This window comes from Folsomia candida, unplaced genomic scaffold (genome assembly GCF_002217175.1).
Source record: "Folsomia candida strain VU population unplaced genomic scaffold, ASM221717v1 Fcan01_Sc024, whole genome shotgun sequence".
NCBI lineage: Eukaryota > Metazoa > Arthropoda > Collembola > Entomobryomorpha > Isotomidae > Folsomia > Folsomia candida.
Window position 1 is genome coordinate 730,007 of NW_019091216.1, and position 22,403 is coordinate 752,409.

General features: G+C 33.9%; 2 protein-coding genes across 2 annotated transcripts; both read right to left on the reverse strand.

Annotated features, from left to right (window-relative positions):
* Window positions 1-7,088: 7,088 nt before the first annotated feature.
* LOC110859042 (ATP-dependent DNA helicase PIF1-like) lies at window positions 7,089-8,136 on the reverse strand. Its single transcript, XM_022107905.1, has 2 exons — window positions 7,599-8,136; window positions 7,089-7,519 (listed from the first exon to the last, which is right to left on the reverse strand). Exons 1-2 carry the CDS (start codon window positions 8,134-8,136, stop codon window positions 7,089-7,091), a joined length of 969 nt encoding a protein of 322 aa, XP_021963597.1.
* A 41-nt stretch (window positions 8,137-8,177) lies between these two features.
* On the reverse strand, window positions 8,178-11,318 carry LOC110859043. The gene has a single exon (XM_022107906.1). The coding sequence runs from the start codon at window positions 11,316-11,318 to the stop codon at window positions 8,178-8,180; it is 3,141 nt and encodes a 1,046-aa protein (XP_021963598.1).
* Window positions 11,319-22,403: the final 11,085 nt, after the last annotated feature.

The window sequence follows — 22,403 nt, forward strand, 5'->3', positions numbered from 1 at the left end:
ATCCTGATTATTTTCGTCTTAAACTTTTTAACAGGATTTCGAAATATATTTTTTGCAATGCGTATATGTGAAAAACGTAGAAATTAATTAAAATAGACCGATGCAAACTGTGCTCATAAAATTAAATGGAAACCTAAATGAAATTTTGTAATTGTTTTTTATGTCTAAAACCAAAATTTGACTTTTTGGCAAGGTAAATTGATTGAGAAATAATTTTGTTCATTTTGACAGTTTTTTCAGAAATGGTGCATATTTTGAAGAATTTACTTACCATTATTGTGTATGTATGTGAATAGTGTGTGAATTAATTTAGGAACTTAACAACAAATTAAATGTCATTTCAATACAATTTCCCAAATTAATTTGAACTAAAAGTTAAATTGCTGCGCATGAGTTTTGAGTCTTTTTTTAAGCTTTTGGTTCTAGATTTTACTTGCAATTCGATTAAGAAATAACTTTTTTGCGCAGTTTTTCAGAAATGATGCTTATTTTGGAATTTGAATTGAAAATTTCGAGTTTGAAAAGTCGTTTTCAAGTCCCAAGAGATTAACATGCGGTACACCAGCCGGTACCAAACTAGCTGCTCTTCTGTTTATTATCTTAATTAATCCGATTCTGAATGCATTAAAAATCAAATTACTTGATATTAACCCCAATTTTTGTATAGCTGGATACATTGATGATTTGGTTATTGCTGAAAGAGTTATTGGTAATGCACCCAAATTGCAATCTGCACTCAATATTTTGAGTGAAGAGTGTAAGGCAGTTAAAATAACGCCCAATCCTCGTAAATGTGAAATATTGGTAGTTAATTTTGGTGGAAGAAGAGTTAATTTTCCTACTAAGTCCTTTTGTATTGATTCAGTTCCTATACCCGTTGTAAAGAGCTTAAAAATTTTAGGGGTGACTTTTTGCCCAAATTTTAGTTGGGATAGTCATATAAAAAACATTGTTGCGAAAGCAAACTCTAAATTATTTCAGTTAAGAAAATTATTCAATGCTGGCTTCTCCAGTAAAGAATTATTAATAGCTTACGGGTCAAGGGGCACAGTATCTAAATAAAATTTCCTAATTAATTTTCTCACTATTTTCTAAAATAGTTCAAAACTCAATCATTCATAAAACAGTTTTACAAGATTGTCAAAATCAGTATTTATGTATGCATTCCTAATTTTAGTCGTCTTAACTCAAGAAAATTCAGATTTAAATAATCAATAAAAGAATATAAAAAGCAGCATTTCTGAACTCCTTTTAAAAAAAGTATTTTTCAATCGAATTGTCATCTCAATAGTCGAAAGTAACTTTTTTTAAAATAAATAATCCTTATATTTTAATTAGATGTTTGCTCTTGATATGAATTTTAAGTTTATTATTTTCCAAATTATTTAAATGACTAATATGAAAAAATAAAATTTGAAATCATATAAAAAAATTGGAGACGAAATTTATCATTAAATGACTAATATGAAAAAATAAAATTTGAAATCATATAAAAAAATTGGAGACGAAATTTATCATCATATTTGCAATCTAAATAAGTCACTATTGTTTGTTAAATAGTTCACAATTTAATCATTTAACTCGTATAACAAACAGTTTGACAAGATTTACATATTTAAAATCGTATTCGTTTAAAAAAATTGTATTGATTTACGATTCAGATTGTAAAAAATTAGCACAATTTCTGAAAAGCTTAAAGGTATTTTTCATTATAATTTTAACACTTAAAAGTCGAAATTTAATTCTTTAACTAAAGAAAAAGTTGAAATCCTATTAAAACATTGAGATCGAAATTAGTCATGATATTTACTAACTAAATAATTAATTCGTGATCATTTTATTTGCAAAAAATTCAAAAAGGTCATCACTAAAAACAGTTTTAAAAGATTATCAAAGTATATAATGATCAAATACGCATACATATTTTAAATCACGCAAAAATTGCAATCAAAATTCTAAAAAAAATCTGCACCATTCCAGAAAAACTGCTAATATAAACGAATTTCCTAATCAAATTTCTATGTGAAGTCAAACTTTAATTTAAAATAATAATAATTCCTGAATTTTATTTAGATTTTTGTTGGCTTTCCGTATGTGACTGAAACACCATTTTCATTATTTCATCATTTAATTTCCTCGGTATTCGTATAACCACTACAAAAAATAAAATTTTAGATCATATTAAACAACCATTTTGATCATCTTTACATCATATTTACCACCTAAATTATTAAATCGTCACGATTCTTTTGCAAAATAGTTCAAAAAGTTTATCATGTTACTCGAATAATAAAATAGTTTTGCAAGATTATCAAAATAGACAATTACCAAACATGCATACATGTTTCAAATTGTGCCAATTAAATAAAATCCAGGCTAAAATTTTCCAGCAAAATCAAAACAATAATTAAGCACCATTTATGAAAAATTCCACGAACAAAATTATTTCTTAATCGAATTAGTCAAACGTCAAAAGTAAATTTTTAGGGAAAAATAATTCCTGAAATTAATTTAGACCCTGCTTTTGTTTTAGTTAATTTCCGCGTTTATGATATAACCATTACGACAAATAAAATTTGTAATCCTATTAAACAATTGCAGACGAAATTAATCATCATATTTATTAACTACATAATTAATTCGTCATATTTTTTTGCATAATAGTTCATGATCTTCATAAAAACAGTTATCAAAAATATAATTAGGATGAAATTTGCACATGGCACTATCTGCCAATTCGCAGGTTTGGCTGAGATATTTTCATCCAAAGGGGGAAAAATGCACAGTAAATTTGGAAAATGAAATATTTACCAACCTTCATTTTCTCTTTTTATGCAAATATCTCCGCCAAACTTTAGCAGATAGTGCCATTTGCAAATTGCATACTAATTAAATTTGTGATCGATCGATGTAATTTAGTCACTAAATGTTTTTCGAGTTCAAAGTCTTTCAAAAAAACATCATTAATTTTTGCATATGCATAACTCACGTCAAAAATGCATTAATGGATGAAACTTCACAAATTCGTGATTTTAAAAATACTTTATTAGCTCGCCCTGCGTAGCACGAGAGCTATTGAATTCCTCTTGTCCGTCCGTCCGTCTGTCTGTGTGTTCACGAGTTTTTTGCATCAATTGATGCTAATTAATAATCCCCTTGACCATTATAGAATAAATTAGGCGCACCATTGGTATCGAACAATCCGTGGCGCAAATGGTGCGAATTAATTGTGCAAATGGATTGAGAAAGCACTACAATTTTGGAATAAGTAGCACCGTTCGTATTGAACAGTTGGCTATCCAAGCTGATGCAAAACAATTGGATGAGCATCAATTGATACTCACTAGAATGGATCAGGTCCATTTTTTCATAAATTAATAGCACCGCTGGTATCTGACAATCGGAAACACCAAATGATGCGAAAGAATTGGGGGCTTTGATGCATAACGCACGAATAGTGCATACTACTCGGCGGATTTTATTTGACAATTCTGACATAAATTTTTCAAAATTATCGGTGATCGTTGGTAGGTAATTCTGCACCAGTGATGCACAATTTTTGGACTTTCCTCGATGCATAATAATTATTGATCTATGTTGTTTAATATTTCTGCACCATTGGTGCAATGTTGCATAAACATTATTGCTCTACTTTGTTGGATTTTTCTGCACCATTGGTGCATAATTGCCAAAAACTAATGTGTCTATTTTGTTGCATTTTTGTGCACCTTTGGGGCAAGTTACAACCAAATCATTATTACAGGGTGAGCTACTTCTAACGTTACTACAGTTTGCCCCATTTCTTCTGTACCATTAGTGCAATTATATATGAATAGCATGGTTCTATTTTATCCGATTTTTCTGTACCATTGGTGATCGTCAAACGTACTTTTCACTTCAAATTACTTGCATGGTTTTACACAACACCAACTGGGTTTCGGCTCTCTATAAGCCCAAGACAGGTCGCTACTCCCGTTCATCAGGTAACCAGCCAGGTTACGACCCAGTGCGATTTCTATTTATGAACCCATGACATCTTACATCGCATCTGGGCCCTGGTAATGTCAACATTACCAGACCATTTGAAATGATAATTTTATTTCTATTTATGAACCCCCTTACTACTCGCCATTAGATGCCACTACCTGTCCCAGTCAGTATCTCATTTGGGAAATAATTTCCTTGTACTTAACTCCGACCAGGAGTGCACTCAAATGAGACACTATTAATGACTTGGGACACCCTAATCTCGATGACTTCATTGCAAAAATGCAATAAAATACACCTACCTTTTTTAAACGAACTTGGGTAACTTTGAACCTTGATGTATCGTTTGAATCTGAAAAAATCAATTAGTGAACCAATCAAATAACTTGGATATTCCGATTGAACCAAAAAGATAAAGATCTGAAAATTGAATAAACTTAGATTAAATACATATATGACCCTAAAATTATATAAGGGCTGGTAGTGGCATACAGGGAGAGGTAATGCAAATAATTTTATTGTCGTTTTCAGTGATTATGATAATGATGCATATTTTTATGAGCTAGTTCTGGTAATGTGTATTCCAACATTATCAGGGCAGCGTGATGATGGTAGAATGCCATGTATGAATCAAGTTTTGTTTACCATTTTTGTGACCTTTCGTGAAGCTAGTTTTGGTTAGTATCATTGTATGAGCCATGTGCCCTGGTAATGTGTATTTCAACATTATCAGGACAGCTTGATGATTGTATGCACTGTATGAATCAAGGTTTATAAGAGATGCATATTAACTACGTGTTATGACAATGGTGACTTTACGAGAGGTTAGATAGTTTTGAAGGTGGAATTATGTAGATTTGTATAAGAAAATATAGCTATCGCCAACGCAGTCCGTCGAAACATAAACATTGTTATCATGATAGATTATCCAATCATTTTCACGTCTATAATTAACAACATAATGTCCTGAGTTTAAGGAATTGCCCAAATGACTAACTATAAGTGTCAAAGCGTATACATTATCCGAGCCAGGTAACGTAAGAACATCTGATGCATACGACTTCTCCGTAATTTTTGTACCTTGATTTGTAAAAATTTTCAGATTAACCACTAACGTTCTTGGCGCCAATATCAGGTTAGATTTGAAATTAACCAATCCTGAGAACTTACAGTTCTCACAGAGATATTCCTGCTGCCCGGTGAAATGATTATTAACGCACTCTTGTAAATTTTGCGTTGACCTTCCGATGGATAGGGAAGTACACGATTCATTTCTCGTTCCTTTACTTTTACAAGTGCACGTAACCTCAGTTTCTATAGTGGAAATATATTCCTCTAGAGATAAACCAGAGTTGCGTAAGTTCTGCAGGAGGTCAAGGAGAAATAGATGGGGGTCATCTTGCATTCCAATTGAGGAGTAGAAGGTCACTACTTGTCGGGCCCCGATTTCGATCTCCTTTGGATATGTTGTAGTACTACATGAGTGTAGAAAAAGTGAAGGAGGGTTAGACTCCATGAGCCCATTTACGCCCGCCACACCCCCTCAAAGGCGCCCAAACCTCCAGAGTTGCCGCACTAAAATCATCGCCAAAAATCGAGTTTTGGTCAGATTTTCAAGAAATTTACATTTTTGTGATCCCAGATAGTTGCTCTATCATATCCAATAGCAAACTCAACTTTTTTGAAATTTTCAATATTTTCGAAGATTTTCTGACCAAGGGTATGTATTGAAAAAATTCGAAATTTCAAAAAAATTGAGTTTGCTATTGGATATGATAGAGCAACTATCTGGGATCACAAAAATGTAAATTTCTTGAAAATCTGACCAAAACTCGATTTTTGGCGATGATTTTAATGCGGCAACTCTGGGGGTTTGGGCGCCTTTGAGGGGGTGTGGCGGGCGTAAATGGGCTCATGGAGTCTAACCCTCCTTCACTTTTTCTACACTCATGTAGTACTACAACATATCCAAAGGAGATCGAAATCGGGGCCCGACAAGTAGTGACCTTCTACTCCTGAGTATGATGGCATGCATTCAACTAACTCCAGCCTGGTGCTTCTAAGGTGGCTAAGTGAAACTGGGGTGACTAATGCGTGAAAGAATCCTATTAGACAACGAGATAGACGATCTTCACTACATTTCAGAAATGCTTGAATGGAAGGAGATTCATAGATTACGTGAAGAATTGTGCTAATGTAGCATGTATTTCCTAAATTTGGAATTCCGAGATGAATTGAAGGGGTTGGTTCGGAAATTACAATGTCTACAGATAAAGCTTCGTTCTCTATGTCCATTTCCGACTCCTCGGGTTCGTCGCCTATGTCATTTTCGCTTACATCTACCTCCATTAATTCGGTGTGGCAATCTTCTAATTCCACATGTGAAGGCAATATATCTACATCATTTGGCCAAGTCACACAAATTGGTTTATGATAGCTAAAATAGCTTTCGTAGAACCAAGCTGAAACGCCATTCACATTAGAAAGACATGCATCTATCGATGTATTCCCATCCGTACTACTTTCTAAAGGAGTTATTAATCTGAAACCCATTGAAGAAAAAATCTGCCTCATTTGAAATCCATCTTGGGTTAGAAAATTCAGGTTGAAGTCGCCGAAAACAATCATTGGAGAGCCTTTTGTGCTAGTTAAAAGATTTCTGATGTCCTGTAGAAAACTCGTCCTATATTGAGGACTACGGTATAACATGCAAATTCTTACACCGTTTTGAATCCATCGAACTATTTGCAAATGTTTAGTGACACTTAAATTTCGATGTGAGTATTGAAAATCTGATATGCTCGCAGAGAATGAGTCACTTCTAAACACCAGTGTTCCAATAGATGACTGCATAGACGGTGAATCTATTCGATGCAAAAGTGTAAATCCAGGCAGTTCTACCATATCTGAAATCAATGTCCGAGTTTCACAAAAGCATTGCATATCAGCTTCCATGTAGTTTCTATCAGCAACAATATCGTCATAGTGTGCTCGGAAAGACTGAATGTTGTGGAATACGAGTTTATTGGGATCATCTAGGTCTGGTAAATAGCTGAGTTAATATGGGAATGATAATTTTCGCAACCTGGAAAGCTCTAATGCTACAGGATGCTTAAAGTATCGATTGCACGTGGAGCATTGAAAGTACCGCCAATAAATAATCCTGATAACGAAGGTGCCCGACTCATAGCTACATATATCGCATCCCTTCTCAATCCTCGAGTTGGAATATTGGCAACTGTGTTTGGGATAGACAGACTCTGTGATTTATGGATGGAAATAGCATTAGCAGCAACCAGGGGAATTTGACGGCGAACAATTTGCATTCCTTGATAGTGCCCAAAACTATTTAATGCCTTGGTTTCCGAGAAGATCGGGGTCCAATGCAGCGGAATTTCTAATTGTTTGAGTAATCCTAAGTTATTTGCCCTTGCCAGTTGTCCTACCAATTTCTCCGAGAATTCCATAAATACAATCTTAACAGCTTTCTGCCCGTTAGTAAATGGCTTTTCAATTACCCTCATTAATTTTCCTGTAGCACCATTAAACAATCCATCAGATACGTCAATATTTGTTGTAATCATATAACGAAGGCCGACTCTCAAAGCTACGTGGTATGCCATTCCTCCGGTTTGCTGCAAACTTAAATATTCGGCGGACTCCAACATTGTTGGGAGCTTGTTGGGAGGCTAGAATCTTTCCACCCTGCACTCTATCTATGGCATATGAATTGTACAATGGCCCCTTTGCTCGATTTATCGCTTCGCGATTAAATTTATCGCAATCTGTGTTGCTGTAAAACAACCATGTTGCATCATCTGGAACAATTAAGTTTTTTCCAATTTCTCTACTCTTGAACATTTGGATATCTTCTTCTTCAAGCATTCCCATGGACAGTCTATTTAGTGCAGTTGCAAACTTGGCGTCATCTTTTTGCCTCATGATTTCCTTAAGCTCAAATAGTCTAAATCTATTCCAGAGTGGATTTCCAATGATCGGGCCTAAAATTTCTTTGCTATCCTCGAAAACAAATTGTCCAAACACCGGACTAAGCTGATAGAAATCACCTACGACCAAGAGGCTAACCCCTCCGAATAATTCATCGACGCCTAAAATTTGTCTCAATCTTTGATCAATTTGGGTGAACATTTTCAAGCTAACTAACGAAATCTCATCGATTATCAAAACTTTTAAAGCCTCAAACATCGCAAGATATTGCATGAACCATGATCCAGTGGAGTCATTTTTCCTGCGTATTGATTGGGTGGGAGTCTAAATGCCGAGTGCAATGTCATACCAAAAACGTTAAATGCAGCTTTCCCTGTTGCTGCTGCTACTAGCACAGGAATTGCTTCACCACTTAATCCAGGTTCCTTGTCCGACATCCTTAATATGCACTGAACTATTGCAGTAATTAATCTACTCTTTCCTACACCGGCCTGCCCATGAATTACGTGGAAATTTTGTCCCGATCTTGCTTTCAAATTATGCAAAAGGTTCAATACATATCTTCTTTGAGATTCGTTCAAAGTCTTCATTAACTTGAGGTAATCGTCTGTTGGTATCAACTTAGGAGGTCGAATAGACATAAACTTTGAAGTTGAGTCCCCTAACTCAACAGCAAAATCTTGGTCTTCGGCAATGAACTCGATTGGAGTATGGTCGACCCAAGCATTGTCAAAAGTTTCCTCATCTCTCTGTGCCATACTGAGTCCTACCTCTAGCTCAGTTTCAAGAAAACATGGATCATATATTTGTCGTTTTTGTGTAATTTGATCTAAGAAGTTTTGATAAACTGAAACATGATCAATATCAAGAAGATCTGTGTTTTCATCCCGCCATGGTACATACAGCATAATTTGTTCTCTATAAAAATTCTCAGGATCTTGATGGAGACCGAATCTGCGATATCGGATAATTCGAGAAGTTGTTCTCTCAGTTATGTACCCACTATTGTCAATCAGACTTAATGAGGTGATCGGTTGATTAATTTGCTTCCGCAGAGAAGAGGATCCTTTGGTAAAGTTATAGTTTGCAACGTAATCAGCTAAACAAAGATTATCCAATGCCCTTGGCCTCACTACATAACGTTCTAAAATTCCTTTGAGAGCTATGTCGCATGAATCTGGATCCATTTTCTCAAGTTCGTCGGCAGGCTTAACGAAAATTACCCTGTCGTCAGGTCTACTCGTATTGATAAATGTTACGTCACGCGAACTTTGTGTCATAGGAATTTTTAATAAACAGCAAGCGGCCTCTTGAGCCGATACCTCTGAGGATTTCGCAAAAGCATTGGCAAATGAGCTTAAGCGTTCTTTCAAACTAAAATTACCGTCCCTAATTTCCTTGCTAACCTGTCGTAAAAGTTTCGATACGCCTCGATCTGACTTGCTTATGTAATTCACAACATAACTGGCACAAGAATAGGGATCCAAAACAAATTGAATGTCAATGTTTGCTCGCCAGCATAAAAGAAGCTTCTTATTATATGCATTTATGTAAATTTCATGGGTTCCACGTCGAAGAAAAACTTTGGGAATTTTGAGGTTGGTACGAATTGAGAAAATATAATTTTCTTCAGTAAGATCCAGATCTTCAAGAAACCTATCAAAGTTAATTTCTTCTGCATGTCGCCCAAATGTGGCAAGCTTTTCTTTAATCTTGGCAAATTGTTCTTTATATTGCTTCACTTGGTTCGCAGGTAACGGAAGTAGTATTCTTGTCGTCCTCATAGGTGCAATTGGAAAACCGAACCTACATCCTCGACGTTTGTCTTCGCAAGTATGTGAATGGTTGTGGATTTGGTATGCCAGGACTTCCTTCATGTCATCGGATTCATCTTTCTTGCAGGTTATGAATTCATCTATGAATTCACAACAAGCTTGGTGAGTTAGCGAATTTTCTTTGTCAAACGTCGGAGCATCCTTAATCCAATCCATTCTATGTGTGTGAATTGACCCGCGTTGTTGAACTTCTTTCCTTTTAAAGAAGTCCTGGTGTACATAAGGATGAAAGATTCCACCCACTGGCTTGATCAAAAATCTGTCCATTGCCTTCTCCCGTCTGTCGTAAGCCATTACACATCCTATCGGGTCATGTCTTATGAGATCCGTTTTAGCATCGAACTTCATATTAGAAACTTCTTCATTAGTTAACACGGTCCCATACTTCCTATTATGGAGCATGGAGATCAACTCGGGCCATTTCGTCTCTGCAGCTGATGTTGTAATGAAAAATGTTGGGAGTCCAAGTTGACGAATCATGGCCATTACGTCCTTCTTCTTCTCTTCCAAATATGACGGTGAGTTGACAATGTTTGACAAAAGCCGATACCCGTCATCGTGTTGAATTAAGCTCTGGACACATTGCTTGTTAAGTAGGTTTCCAACACTCACGATCCCACGCTTTTTCTTTTTTCGAAGACATATGTTTATGTTACTAGCGATCCTATGAGTTTGAACGAGACGGTAGCTATATAAGATCTTGTCTGCTCGTCTGCAGCGTGGATCAAATCTGCGTAGTTCGGACTTTGCAATATCACTATATGACAAGTTAGCTTCTGGATTCAGTTTTCGTTTGATGCCGCAGTAAATGGATGGAAAAGATAACTCTTCGGCGTCGAGATCCATAAGTAAAGACAACGGGCGCATTCCTTCCCCAGGTCCCACTGCCATGATTAGTTGATCTTCTTGCATTAGAGTTTCCGTTAACGGTGGATCATTGTCTTCAGTTTCGGCTTTGTCACTGATAGATAAGTCTTTAATATTTTCTATGTCTGTATAACTTTGAGTAGCATCGCTTGGGTTTACTATATATTCTACTGTGTCTGTTGAAACACTATTAGCCCAGTCTGAGGATAGAAATACCTTTTCCTTTTTATACAATTCGGTACGTACTAAATAATTTGCTGCATGGAAAACTTTGTATGGTCGAATTGTTTGGAACATGTATGGATGTTTATAAGTCATGCGGCGCTTCAATTGAACCTGAACTGTACTCGTCTCATCAAATCGGCGGGGAATAACTTTGGCGACTATGTCCATGTCGTTTGGAACGTTTACTACTCCCCCTCGGATTCCGTACTGACGGTCGCTCCCTAACGATCTAATCTGAGCAAACGGTAGCCTCAATGCAACCAAACGTTCCTCTAAGCTAGTCATGCTCTGTAATTGATGTGGAATGGGAGGAAAATACAGTCCGTTTGACATACACAACCTGGGCACGTCACCACTCTTCAGCGAATCGTGACATGTGCCACATAAGAAGTACTTGCCATCCACTTTTAGATGGGCGAAAGGTTTCTTGGGATGAAGTTCCCTCACGACTTCCATTGTTGTCGGATGCATAGATGATCGATACCAAAGACCTCCACACGAACCACATATCCATTTAGGTTGATCAAGTATCTCACAATGGAAAGATTTACACAAAATATCAAAATTGGTCTGAGCCTTATGACGTGAAATTGCTTTTTTAATTGTGTTTTGCTGCTGTTCGGCCTATTTGAAAGTTTCGTCTTCTCGGCGGGTAGCATGTTCCATCCGATTCCGCTCATTTTCCGCGTCGCGATAATCCTCGTTTCCTCGGCGGGTAACATGTTCCATCCTATTCCGCTCATTTTGCGCATCGCGATAAGCCTCGTCCGCTTGACGGGTAGAGTGGTCAATCCTGTCCCGCTCTTTTTCCGCTTCACGGTAGATGGAATCCTTTCTGCGCTCGGCTCGTCCCGCTGCATCTCTTTGTTGCTCTTGCTGTCTTAGGTTTTCATCCATCCTTTGTAATTTTTGCGCAACTGCATTTTTCGCGGCTTCTGTTCTCCGGAACTCTTCGTGTTCTCTTTTTCTCCGCATTCTTTCTTTTGCACTAATTTTTTTGCGAGGCATTATGACACTAACAGTTACGTACCTCTCACACCGCTCGATAAGTCACAGCCGTCGATACGTCACACCACCCGATTCGTTACACCGCCTGATGTATCTCTCCGACTTGATAAGCTCTCCTCTGGATAAGTTGCTCTCCCTGTGGATAAGTTGCTCTCCCTCTGGATAAGTTGCTCTCCCTCTTGATAAATTGCTCTCCCTCTTGATAACTTGCTCTCCCTCTTGATAAGTTGCTCTCCCTCTTGATAAGTTGCTCTTCTTCTCGAGTAAATAATTGGGTATGCAATTCAAAAAAACAGCGACCAAGAATTTTTAATAATTCTGCATTATTAAAAATACGGATGTTTTCTAATTCACAGAGTTTTCTATTGTTTCTATGTCTGATTTGCCGGACCATAGCTACAAAAATTTAAATTAAATGATGCATTTCTAGAATTTATTTCCTAATATCCATTTTTATACACAAGTCTATAAAAATTTGAGCCATGATTATGTCAAAATTGTGTACCGATTCCACCCACTTAAGTATAACAGGGCGAGCTTCTTCTACCCCTACAACGGTTTATTTGATCTGATTTTGGAACGATTTTTTAAAAATTAGGTTGTAATCAAGTAAATTTTTAGACAGTGTTTATTTGAATTCAAATTATTATGAACTTTCGAAAAAAAAACTCCAAAAATAGTTTATCTAATAATTAATTAATGATAAATGTATCTAATAATTAATTAATGATAAATGTTTTCGCACATTTAACTATTTCGACTTTTAAGTCTGCCAATCCGAGATTTAGAGCTATTCACATAGTCATTCCAAAATTTTGTAAATTAGAAATATTTGGGAATTGAGCGTAAAAATGTGAGTTATTTATATTTCGGAAAGATTGATATTTTTATATAATTTTTGATATCCTGGAAATTTGTGGATATAAAATTTAGAATTTCAGTCCGTGGTAAAGATTATTTTTTGAAAATTTTAGTTTAAAAGACCAACGCTTTAGAAACGTCATTGCGCAGATGCGAAATATTTTGAACGCCGCAGGATCGCAAAATGCTCGGTTTCCCAGCAGAAGCGCCTAAAACTTGCAGAATTTTTCGCCATTGCGCTAGCGAAGTATTTAATTTTGTTTCTGAAGTGTTTGGTAAATAAGTAATCTAGGTTGAAGACGGTTTGCGTCCCTAGTAATTATTTTGTAAAATTATATTTCGATTTTAAAATAAGATTTTTGCAATTTAAAAATTTCACCCTGAAATATTTCTCGCAAGGGAGAAAAATACAAATTTTCTCATGTTTTCCATCATTTAACTTAGTTTAAATTAAGCATTATGAAAAATCCTGAAACACGTGTTTAATCACCAATTATTGGTATTTATCTAAGGCTAAAGAATATCATGGTTTCGTCAAAATCGGACCGAGACCGCTGGCGTCATCGCATGATAAGCTTCGAAAATCTACGCAAGGTTGTTGAGGCATATTTTTCATTCGTGAAAAAGAATTCGAATAAATACAAAAATTATGATAATTCGAAAACCACAGTAACCGATGATATTGGGGAAGGAAAACTTCAGAACAATTTTTACGAAATATTTTTTGTGAAGGTTTTTTCCAGGTCATCTTTTTTAAATGCCGTAAATTTACGACTATCCTATAAAACTTTGGTACCTAGGTATTGTGCGAAACGAATGAAAACTAATATCATACAAGTACCAATTATGCGATATTGTTGTTTTGCATAATTTTAAATTAGACAAATTCCCTTTATGCGATATAGGTGTTATGCAAAATAAATTATGCAAATCGACCGCACGCCGTTACGAAAGTCGGGATAACCTCAGAAATTTTTCAGAAAATTTGGTTTAGGGTTGGGACATCTAAACCTTCATATTAGGCGTGCTCACTCACAACAGGTTTCGTAAACCTCGGAAATTGAGAATTTTGAAAAATATTTCAACAAGTTGAAATTAATTCAAAATTTTGGAGTTTGCAACTTATTAAAGTTTGAAAACCCACAAATCTAATTGTACATCTTATAACTATTTTTATAGTTAAAACATTATTTCGACTTGAGAATATTAAACACACGTTAAATTAAAATTTATTTGACCAGATTACAAAATGTAAAATAATTTTGGCTACTTGAATGTTTCAAATTTTTACAAATATTTGTACACTGTAAATAAAGTTGAGTAAAATTGCCACTAAAGCAACTATTGAGTAAAATTTACTCTGACAAAGGTAAAATTTACTCAAGGTTGAGCAAAAATCTTTCAACCTTGAGTAAATTTTACCTTTCTCAGGGTAAATTTTACTCAATAGTTGCTTTGGTGGCAATTTTACTCAAAATTGAGTAAATTTTAATCAAATTTATTTAGAGTGTATAATTTTTGATTGAATTCAACCGACAATGGAAGTCTCCCAACGGATGCTCTCCAATTTTGAAGAAAAACTACACTCCTAGAAAACTGTTATTAAATCATTACCAACCGGAGTTCTCTATGTGACTCTACCGGCACTGGTATTAACAAGAATTACCATTCAATAATTTTTCATTCTATGCCTAATACATGGGCCGAAGTAAGAAATGAAGTCCGATGAATTGAAATGAAATGAATTTGATCGAAACTGACTGAATGCAAATGAAAGTCTTCAGTGGGAAATCGGGATGACTGACAATGCGATGGTGTGAAGTGTAACCCTCCGATTTGGTTTAAATTTCGAAATTAATTGTCCATGTCAATACAATCAACGTTTCTTCAGGCAGTTTGTGCGATGGACACAATTTTCCAAAATATTTGAGCTCAAAGTTTAAAAATGTGCAATTTTTAGTACGGGAAGAGAATGAGAAGTTGAGTTTGCTTCCTCCGCCTGGTAAAAATCGCCCATTTTTCAGCTTTGACTTCAAATATTTTGACAAAATCCGACCATCGCACAAACTCAAGAAACGTTGGTTATATTGACATGGACTACATAATTCGAAATTTCAATCAAATCATTTCTCGTATAAAAAAAACGTTTATAATATTATGAGAATATATAATGACCAAATATGCATACAAATTTTTGACGGTGTCAATTAAAGATAGTCCATAATAAAATTTGAACTTTGAAATTTGAAATTAAGACGAACTATGAACTAATACAAGAAGCGGTGACTATTTGATTATTTAAATTATAATTCGATAATTTCGTCTTTAATAGGATTTCATATTTTTCATAATATTTATTTTAACAAGGTGGAAATTCATTCAAGAAGTAAAAACAAACTTCAATTGATTTGAAATTTATCGATATCTAAATATAATTTTACAATTAATTTTCTTAAAAAATTAAGTTTTGACTTTCAAGTGTAGTAATTCTCTGTAGCCGTATTTTGTTTTTGACAAGTTTTTTTCAGAAATGGTGCTTCCTTTTTTAATCTTTATTGCAAATTTGAATATTAATCTTCTTTAGTTAATTTTTTGAACATTTTGTCCTGGCTTATATGTAATTGACATGATTTGACACTAGTTGTGTTATTGTGATGTTTTGATATTTGGTCATTACATTTTTTTGAAAATCTTGCTATACTGTTTTTATGCAAGTAATGATGAGCTGTTTTACGAAAAATAGTGAAAATTTGATTATTTAGTTGCTAAATCGTCTCTAATTTTTCAATACATTGCTAAAACGGATTTGAAATTTCTACTCACAATGGATATATATAACGTGGAAATTAATTTTGAAACTAATAATGAAACCTTTTTTCGGGATTAACTAGCGAATTATATTAAACAATCAACCCAAAAATTAGGACTCACATGGCGCCTATCGTTCTGTTGAATGGCCTCTTTGATGAAAAATATTGGGGTCAAAGTTCAATTTTCCAGTAATTTTTTTCTCCCTTTTCCTCATCATTACTGTTGGCGAACTTGCTTTTAACATGGATTATCTTATTAGTTACCACGATTTCAAATTTGTACGCATATTTTTGTTTCAAATTTTTCTTATTACGTAACAACGTGGAAATTAATTTGAGAAACAACTGCGCATTTCTTTGTCCTAGAAGATAATGTCATCTAAATAAAACTAGATATTTCATTTTCTCAAATAATTTTAATTCTGACTTTTGAGTGGTGCAATTCGATTAATAAATATTTTTGTTTGAAATTTTTTTTGGAAATCGTGCTTATTTTTTCAAATTTTTATTGAAAATTATAATATTTACTTTCTTTAATTTGCACGATTTCAAATATGCATGCATATTTAGCCGTTGTATATTTTTATAATCTTGTAAAATATCAAATATAGATATTAGTAAAATGATTAACTTTTGACCTATTTTGCAAAAAATGATGCCGATTTAATTATTTAGTTAGTAAATTATATGATTCTTAGCTCGCCCTGTGTAGCATGAGAGCTATTGAATTCCTCTTGTCCGTCTGTTAACGAGTTTTCTTGCATCAAATGAGGCTAATTATAGATCCCCATGTCCATTATTGAGTAATTGACAATGCGATGGTGTGAAGTGTAACCCTCCGATTTGGTTGAAACTTTGGCATTATGTGGTCCATGTCAGTACAACCAACGTTTCTTGAAATTAGAGTTTTGATTATATTCTAAAGCAGTGGCAGCGGAAGCTGGAGGGGACAGAGGGACAATGTCCCCATCATCTCCTCATCTTATATAAACCACTCCCTCCACTACCCAACAATGTTGATGTCCCCACAGCTTCCGCGGCCACTGTTGGAAACAATGCAAACTTCATTTTAACAATCTAGTCGTCACAATTTTTGAAAAATAGTTCAAAAGTTAGTCATCCTCTGTGGAAAACACAATTTTATAACATATAATGATCCAATACACCCGTAAATTTTAAGCCATGCCAAGATTTTCAATTATTAATAACATTAGTATTATTATTTTTAAAAATAATATCAAGCAAGAAGCACGATTTATGAAAAACTTACCACACAAATATTTCCCAATCGAATTGCAATACTCAAAAGTCGAAAATTAATTTTTGTAGACAATTAATAACGTAATTTTAATCAGATAACGCCAACACGAAGTCTAATTTAAGCTTATTATTAAAATGAACTTCCAAGTCGTTATGCTTAGAAACTAGGAGACCTTATATGATAAAAAATTTAAGGCAAAATAAACAATCATTTAGCACATACCTGTTCACTTTCATTCATCTTACTGATTATGATTGTGAATGAAAATTAAATTCCTGTCATTTAACTGAAAATGACTGAAGAATTTCAGATGAATCACTGAATGAAAGTATTGTTCACTCATTTCATTTTTCACCCTATGCTTAGTACATGGGGCGAAGTAAAAATGAAGGCAGATGAAGTGTAATGAAATGAAACGAGTTTGAAAGCATGTGACTGAATGTGAGTGAAAATCTTCAAGCAGAAAACGGGATGACTGAGCTTTGAATGACAAAAGTTTTTTTGAACATGTATGGTCAAATATCTCTAAATTTAGTTGTTCCTCATGGCGAAATTTTGAGATATTTTAAAAACAGGAAGAATTTAAGTATTAAACTAAAACATATTTTTAGAAATTTACATACAATAAACGATTCGGATCTTTTACACCCCGCCTGCAATGCTTGCAGCTACGTCACGGCCTTATGCAGACATGACATGTTGTGTTTTCATCCGACCATGTTTGGGTCTTATAATGACTCCAAAATTATTTGCATATATTATCATGAATTTTAGTGTGCAAATTCTTTGTACTTGTAAAAAAGTGCGTTCTACCGTGATGGATGCTGCATAATGATCTGTCTGAACGACCATCACGTGACTGCAAGCATTGCAGGCGTGGTGTAAAAGCATCAACAAAGTCAACAGTAAGTAGTACATATAGGAATCCAGGTAATACATAGGTGAATAATATGGGATTTCAGACCAAATTAACCAGACCAAATTGGCTTGACCAAATCGGCTAGACCAAATTGGCCAGACCTAATTTGTTCAAGACCAAATTGACTCCAGACCAAATTTCCCAAGACCAAACTGACCCGACCAAATTGACCTGACCAAATTGACCGGACACCACAATAAACTGTTAAATGATTAACTTTTGAACTCTGTATTTTGCACAAAATAGTGACGATTAAATTATTTAGTTGCTAAAGGAGTATTAATTTTTTTCAAATTTGTACTAAATAGAATTTAGGATATTTTATAAGCTAGTTGAATCGCGTGGAAATTAATTTAAGAAGTATATTTTATTGAATTTTGAAAAAATGGTATATAAATAAAATTATTTCTTAAATACTATTAATTTTCTTTAAAAACTGACTAACTAAAGACTTTACAAATTAATGGACGAAAGTCAAGTTAATCTAGCAAATTAATTAGTAATTGCTGTTCACAACATATAAATATTTCGACTTCAAAGTCTTAAAAAGTTTTCGTTGACTTACATTTTCATAACTCACGAAAAAAATTGAAAAATTTATTAGTGAGTTTGAGTAAATTTCTTCTCTTCGGATGCTAACATCTCTGCCAAACGTGCCCATTGGGAGGTCGTGTCTTTCGCAAATTTCATATTAATTAAATTTGCGACAGATTGACGCTAAGTAAATTGCTCAAAATCCTCGCTGGGAGACCTATATTTTCAGTTTTTCTTTAAAAATTGAATCTAAAAATGTTGATTAAACCTTCGTTTATCGTTTCTTTATTTATTACCATTTCAACTTCTGGAAGCCTTCGAAATAGAGGATTAAATAGTAGAAAAACTTCATATCAAATTTATTGCAGAATTTATTTTTAGACTTTGACGATTAATAATGTTTTTAAAGAATTTTTATTTTTTGCTCAGAAATAACCAGGAAATAAAAATAAACCAAATCTAAATTAATTTCAAGTCGTATTAAGTTTCATATTTAACATTATTTCGACGTTGATCTTTCACATTTTGTGACCAGGTTAGAAATTCATAAATAAGTTTATATTAGACACATTCACATTTACAAAGAAAACATAAAAACAGGAAATTTCAGAAATTAAAAAATTCTCAAAAAAGTTATGCTTGTAATTTTGGAGTGATTATTATGATTACGTACGAATGTTCCTAAAAAATGCTCACTCCAATTTGACATGATTAAAACCTAGCTTGTTATTTTAATTAGTAAGTTAATTTTTAAAGTTTATATTTATTTCACCGTGATCGTATACGTAGGTGTTTTATTATTGATTTTCAAAAGGTATGTTCCGCACTGTTTCTGACCAAAATTTTGATGAAATAACAAACTTTAGATACATCTAGGATGCTGTGATTTTTTTCAGCCCTTTAGGTTAACATTAACACTAGCAATAAATCAGCAAACTTTACCTCGACGGAAAAAATGACAGATTTGCAAATTAAACATCGTAGTGTGATTTAAATTTTATTGCTGGAGGGGCAATATGTGTCGCAGATTTATGATTGAATGCTTAAAGTTTACGATGGAAACTGCTCAACACAAAGCACAAATACAATTGGGTCGATAAGTTCAAATAAAGGCGAAAAGATGTCCCAGACAAAAAAGTCGCCAGGATACCCAAAATCGGTTTCCACCGCAGAGAACCTCCAGAAACTTAAAGACCCAATTATTAGAGATCCACGATTGAAACTGTCCTATTTAGCAGATGAGATGGGTGTTCCAAAACCAATAATTTGTTCCATGTTAACTGAAGACTTAGGTATGAAAATGGATTCCTTCTGTTGGGTATCAAAATTGCTTTTGGCATCTCAAAAACAAGATCGAGTTGCTTTTGCAATGCAAATTTTGAGCTTTTAAATGAATACTGGAACCTGTATCATATTTTAGTAGTTGAATAAGATACTTGGGTTTACTATTATGACCCGACGACCACACAATAATTCATGCATTGGAAGCACGGGGGATTTCCACCACACATAAAAGGAAAAGTGCAAAAATCTGCCAAAAAATTGATGATGATCAGTTGGAAGGATACCAAAGGTCTCCTCCTTATAAAATTTATTGCTAGAAATACTACGATAAATGGGGTCGCGTATGCAGGAACCCAAAAGGAGCTGCGTTCTGCGGTTGAAAAGAAACGCGGGGTCAAAATAAAGAGTTGGCCTTTTTTTAGACGACAACGCGCCACCAAATACCTCACTGTTTTAGAGAGCTGATGCAGACGAAAATCGCTTTACCTGCACAGACCACCCCCCGTGCAGTCCAGACAGGACCCTTAGTGATTATTATCCGTTTCAAACGTTGAAGAAAAACATAAGGGGGAAACGATTTTAGGATGATAATGGAATCAAGTCGTAAATTTTTGCATATTTTCGAGGTAAATTTCGATGATTTGTTGCGGGTGTTTCTTTTAACCGATTGAGCTGAAAAAAATCACGACTTCCAAAATGTTTTTGAAGTTTGTTATTTCATCAAAATTTTGGTCAGAAACAGTGCGGAACATACCTTTTGAAAATCAATAATAAAACACCCACGTATATTGCGAAAGTGTTTTTGGAATTTTATCTTGCAAAAGTTTTGCAAAAGTTTATTAATTTTGTCCTCAATTACTTAATAAGTTTCAAATTTCAAATTCTCATCGTAGTTTTTTAAATAACGTTCATTTCGACAGTACACATGCATACGTACTCTAAATGGACGAAGGATTGGAGTTTACAGGAATTGAGAATTTTGAGAAACTACGCCCACGCATACCTGTTCACTTTCATTCACTTGACTGATCATGATGGTGAATGATTGTGAATGAAAATGAATTTCCTGTCATTGGAATGAAAATGATTCAAGTATTCCTTCATTTCAGATGAGTGACTCTGAATGAAAGGATTCTCACTCATTTCATTTTTCATCGGATGCTTAATACATGGGGTGAAGTAAAAGTAAGAAATGAAGTCCGATGAAGTGAAATGAAGTGAAATGAGTTTGAATGAAAATGACTGATTTTTTAATGAAAATTTTGTTTTTGAACAGGTGTGCGCCAATGCATTGGCGTAGTTTCAAAGTCCAATCCTGTCTGGATTTAGAGTGCGTAGACCATTGGTTGAAATCTATATGTACTTTACAAATTTATTTCTACAAAAAATTCATTTTTAACTTTTCAGCAATTCGATTTAGAAATAATATTATTGTTTGCGAAGTTTTCCAGAAGTCGTGTTTATTTATTTCAATTTTAATTGAAAATCTTAATCTGCATTTTCTTTAATTGCCACATTTACTGCTTGCATACAGAAACATAAGCATCAGTTCTGAAAAACCCGCTTAAATTGAAATATTTCCCGATCGAATTGCCATCTCAAAGGCCGAAACTTAATTTTTAGTTAAAATTAATTAAGAAATTATAGTTAGATCACGTTTCTGTTAGGTATAGTATACAATTTATTTTTTTTAATTATAAATTAAAGTCCTCGTTATTCAGGTAACCATCCAAAAAATAAAATTTAGAATCCTATTTAAAAAATTCAAGACAATTAATAATCATATCTAACAACTAAATAATTAATTGGTCAAAATTTTTTGCAAAATATTTCACTAGTTAATCATCTTTCTCGTAAAACCTAACATTTTTACAAGATTATCTAAATATGCAATGATCAAATATTCATACATGCTTCAAATCGTGTTAATTAGAGATAATCGACTTCAAAATTTTAAATCAAAATTCCATAAAATGGATAGGCCACATAAATTTCTTGAAAATCTATAATCAAAATTCAAATTTCTAAGAAATCAACTAAATAATCAAATACTTTGTAATCAAAGTAAAGCATTTTTTTTAACTATTAGGATTTGTTAAAACCTAAATCTAAATTCTTAAATTCCTAGAAATATGAAATGAAATACGAACATTTTAATGATTAAGTACAGACGGACAGACAAAACGATCATATTAACGTGGCATTGTATGCGGGGTTTGAGTTTGAATTGTTGTGTCTCAACTTTCCCTTCCTCCATGTATTCAAATGGCGATTTTGAAACCTGTTCATCGCCGTTCGTTTTTTAGAATATGAAGATTTTAATGCACCCAAAAATCGGTAATTTTTAGGCTTACAAAGTTAGGAGATAAAAAGTTTGATTTTTTTCTTCAACCAGAAGATAAATATAAAATAGATGAAAAATAATCAGTAAAAATTAAACATTTCCTCATTGAATTTGAAAAAGCTTTTCTTTTAACATTTAAAAAATAAGCGCCATTTATGCAACACTTTTTAAGGAAAAATATTTCTCGATCGAATTGCCAGACTTAAAAGTTAAAAGTTAGTTGTTCTAATAAAACTCATTACAAACTTCTGTTTAGATCGTCATTCGATGTTTGTTCGAGTTTATTTCTTAATTTAGAAATATTTTTGGCTGCCAAATTTTTCTTTTCACGCATGGCGTTTATTTTTTTGTGGAATTTTGACCACAAATTTTGAAATGGATTGACCAATGAATATTTACCACTGTATATTTTTGCTATCTTGTAAAACTCCACTCAAAACAAAAATTTGTCAAATCAACACCGCCGGTGTCAATATATGACTTAACCGCCTTGGTTACAATGTTGAATCCCAGTTATGAT

Bases quoted from the DNA above. Each gene is read 5' to 3' on its own strand.
- LOC110859042 (XM_022107905.1), bottom strand. From the start codon at position 8,136: ATGTTCACCCAAATTGATCAAAGATTGAGACAAATTTTAGGCGTCGAT. The intron at 7,520-7,598 runs GTAGCTTTGAGA...ATGGTGCTACAG, and splicing joins CCGGAGGAATGGCATACCAC to GAAAATTAATGAGGGTAATT.
- LOC110859043 (XM_022107906.1), bottom strand. From the start codon at position 11,318: ATGGAAGTCGTGAGGGAACTTCATCCCAAGAAACCTTTCGCCCATCTA.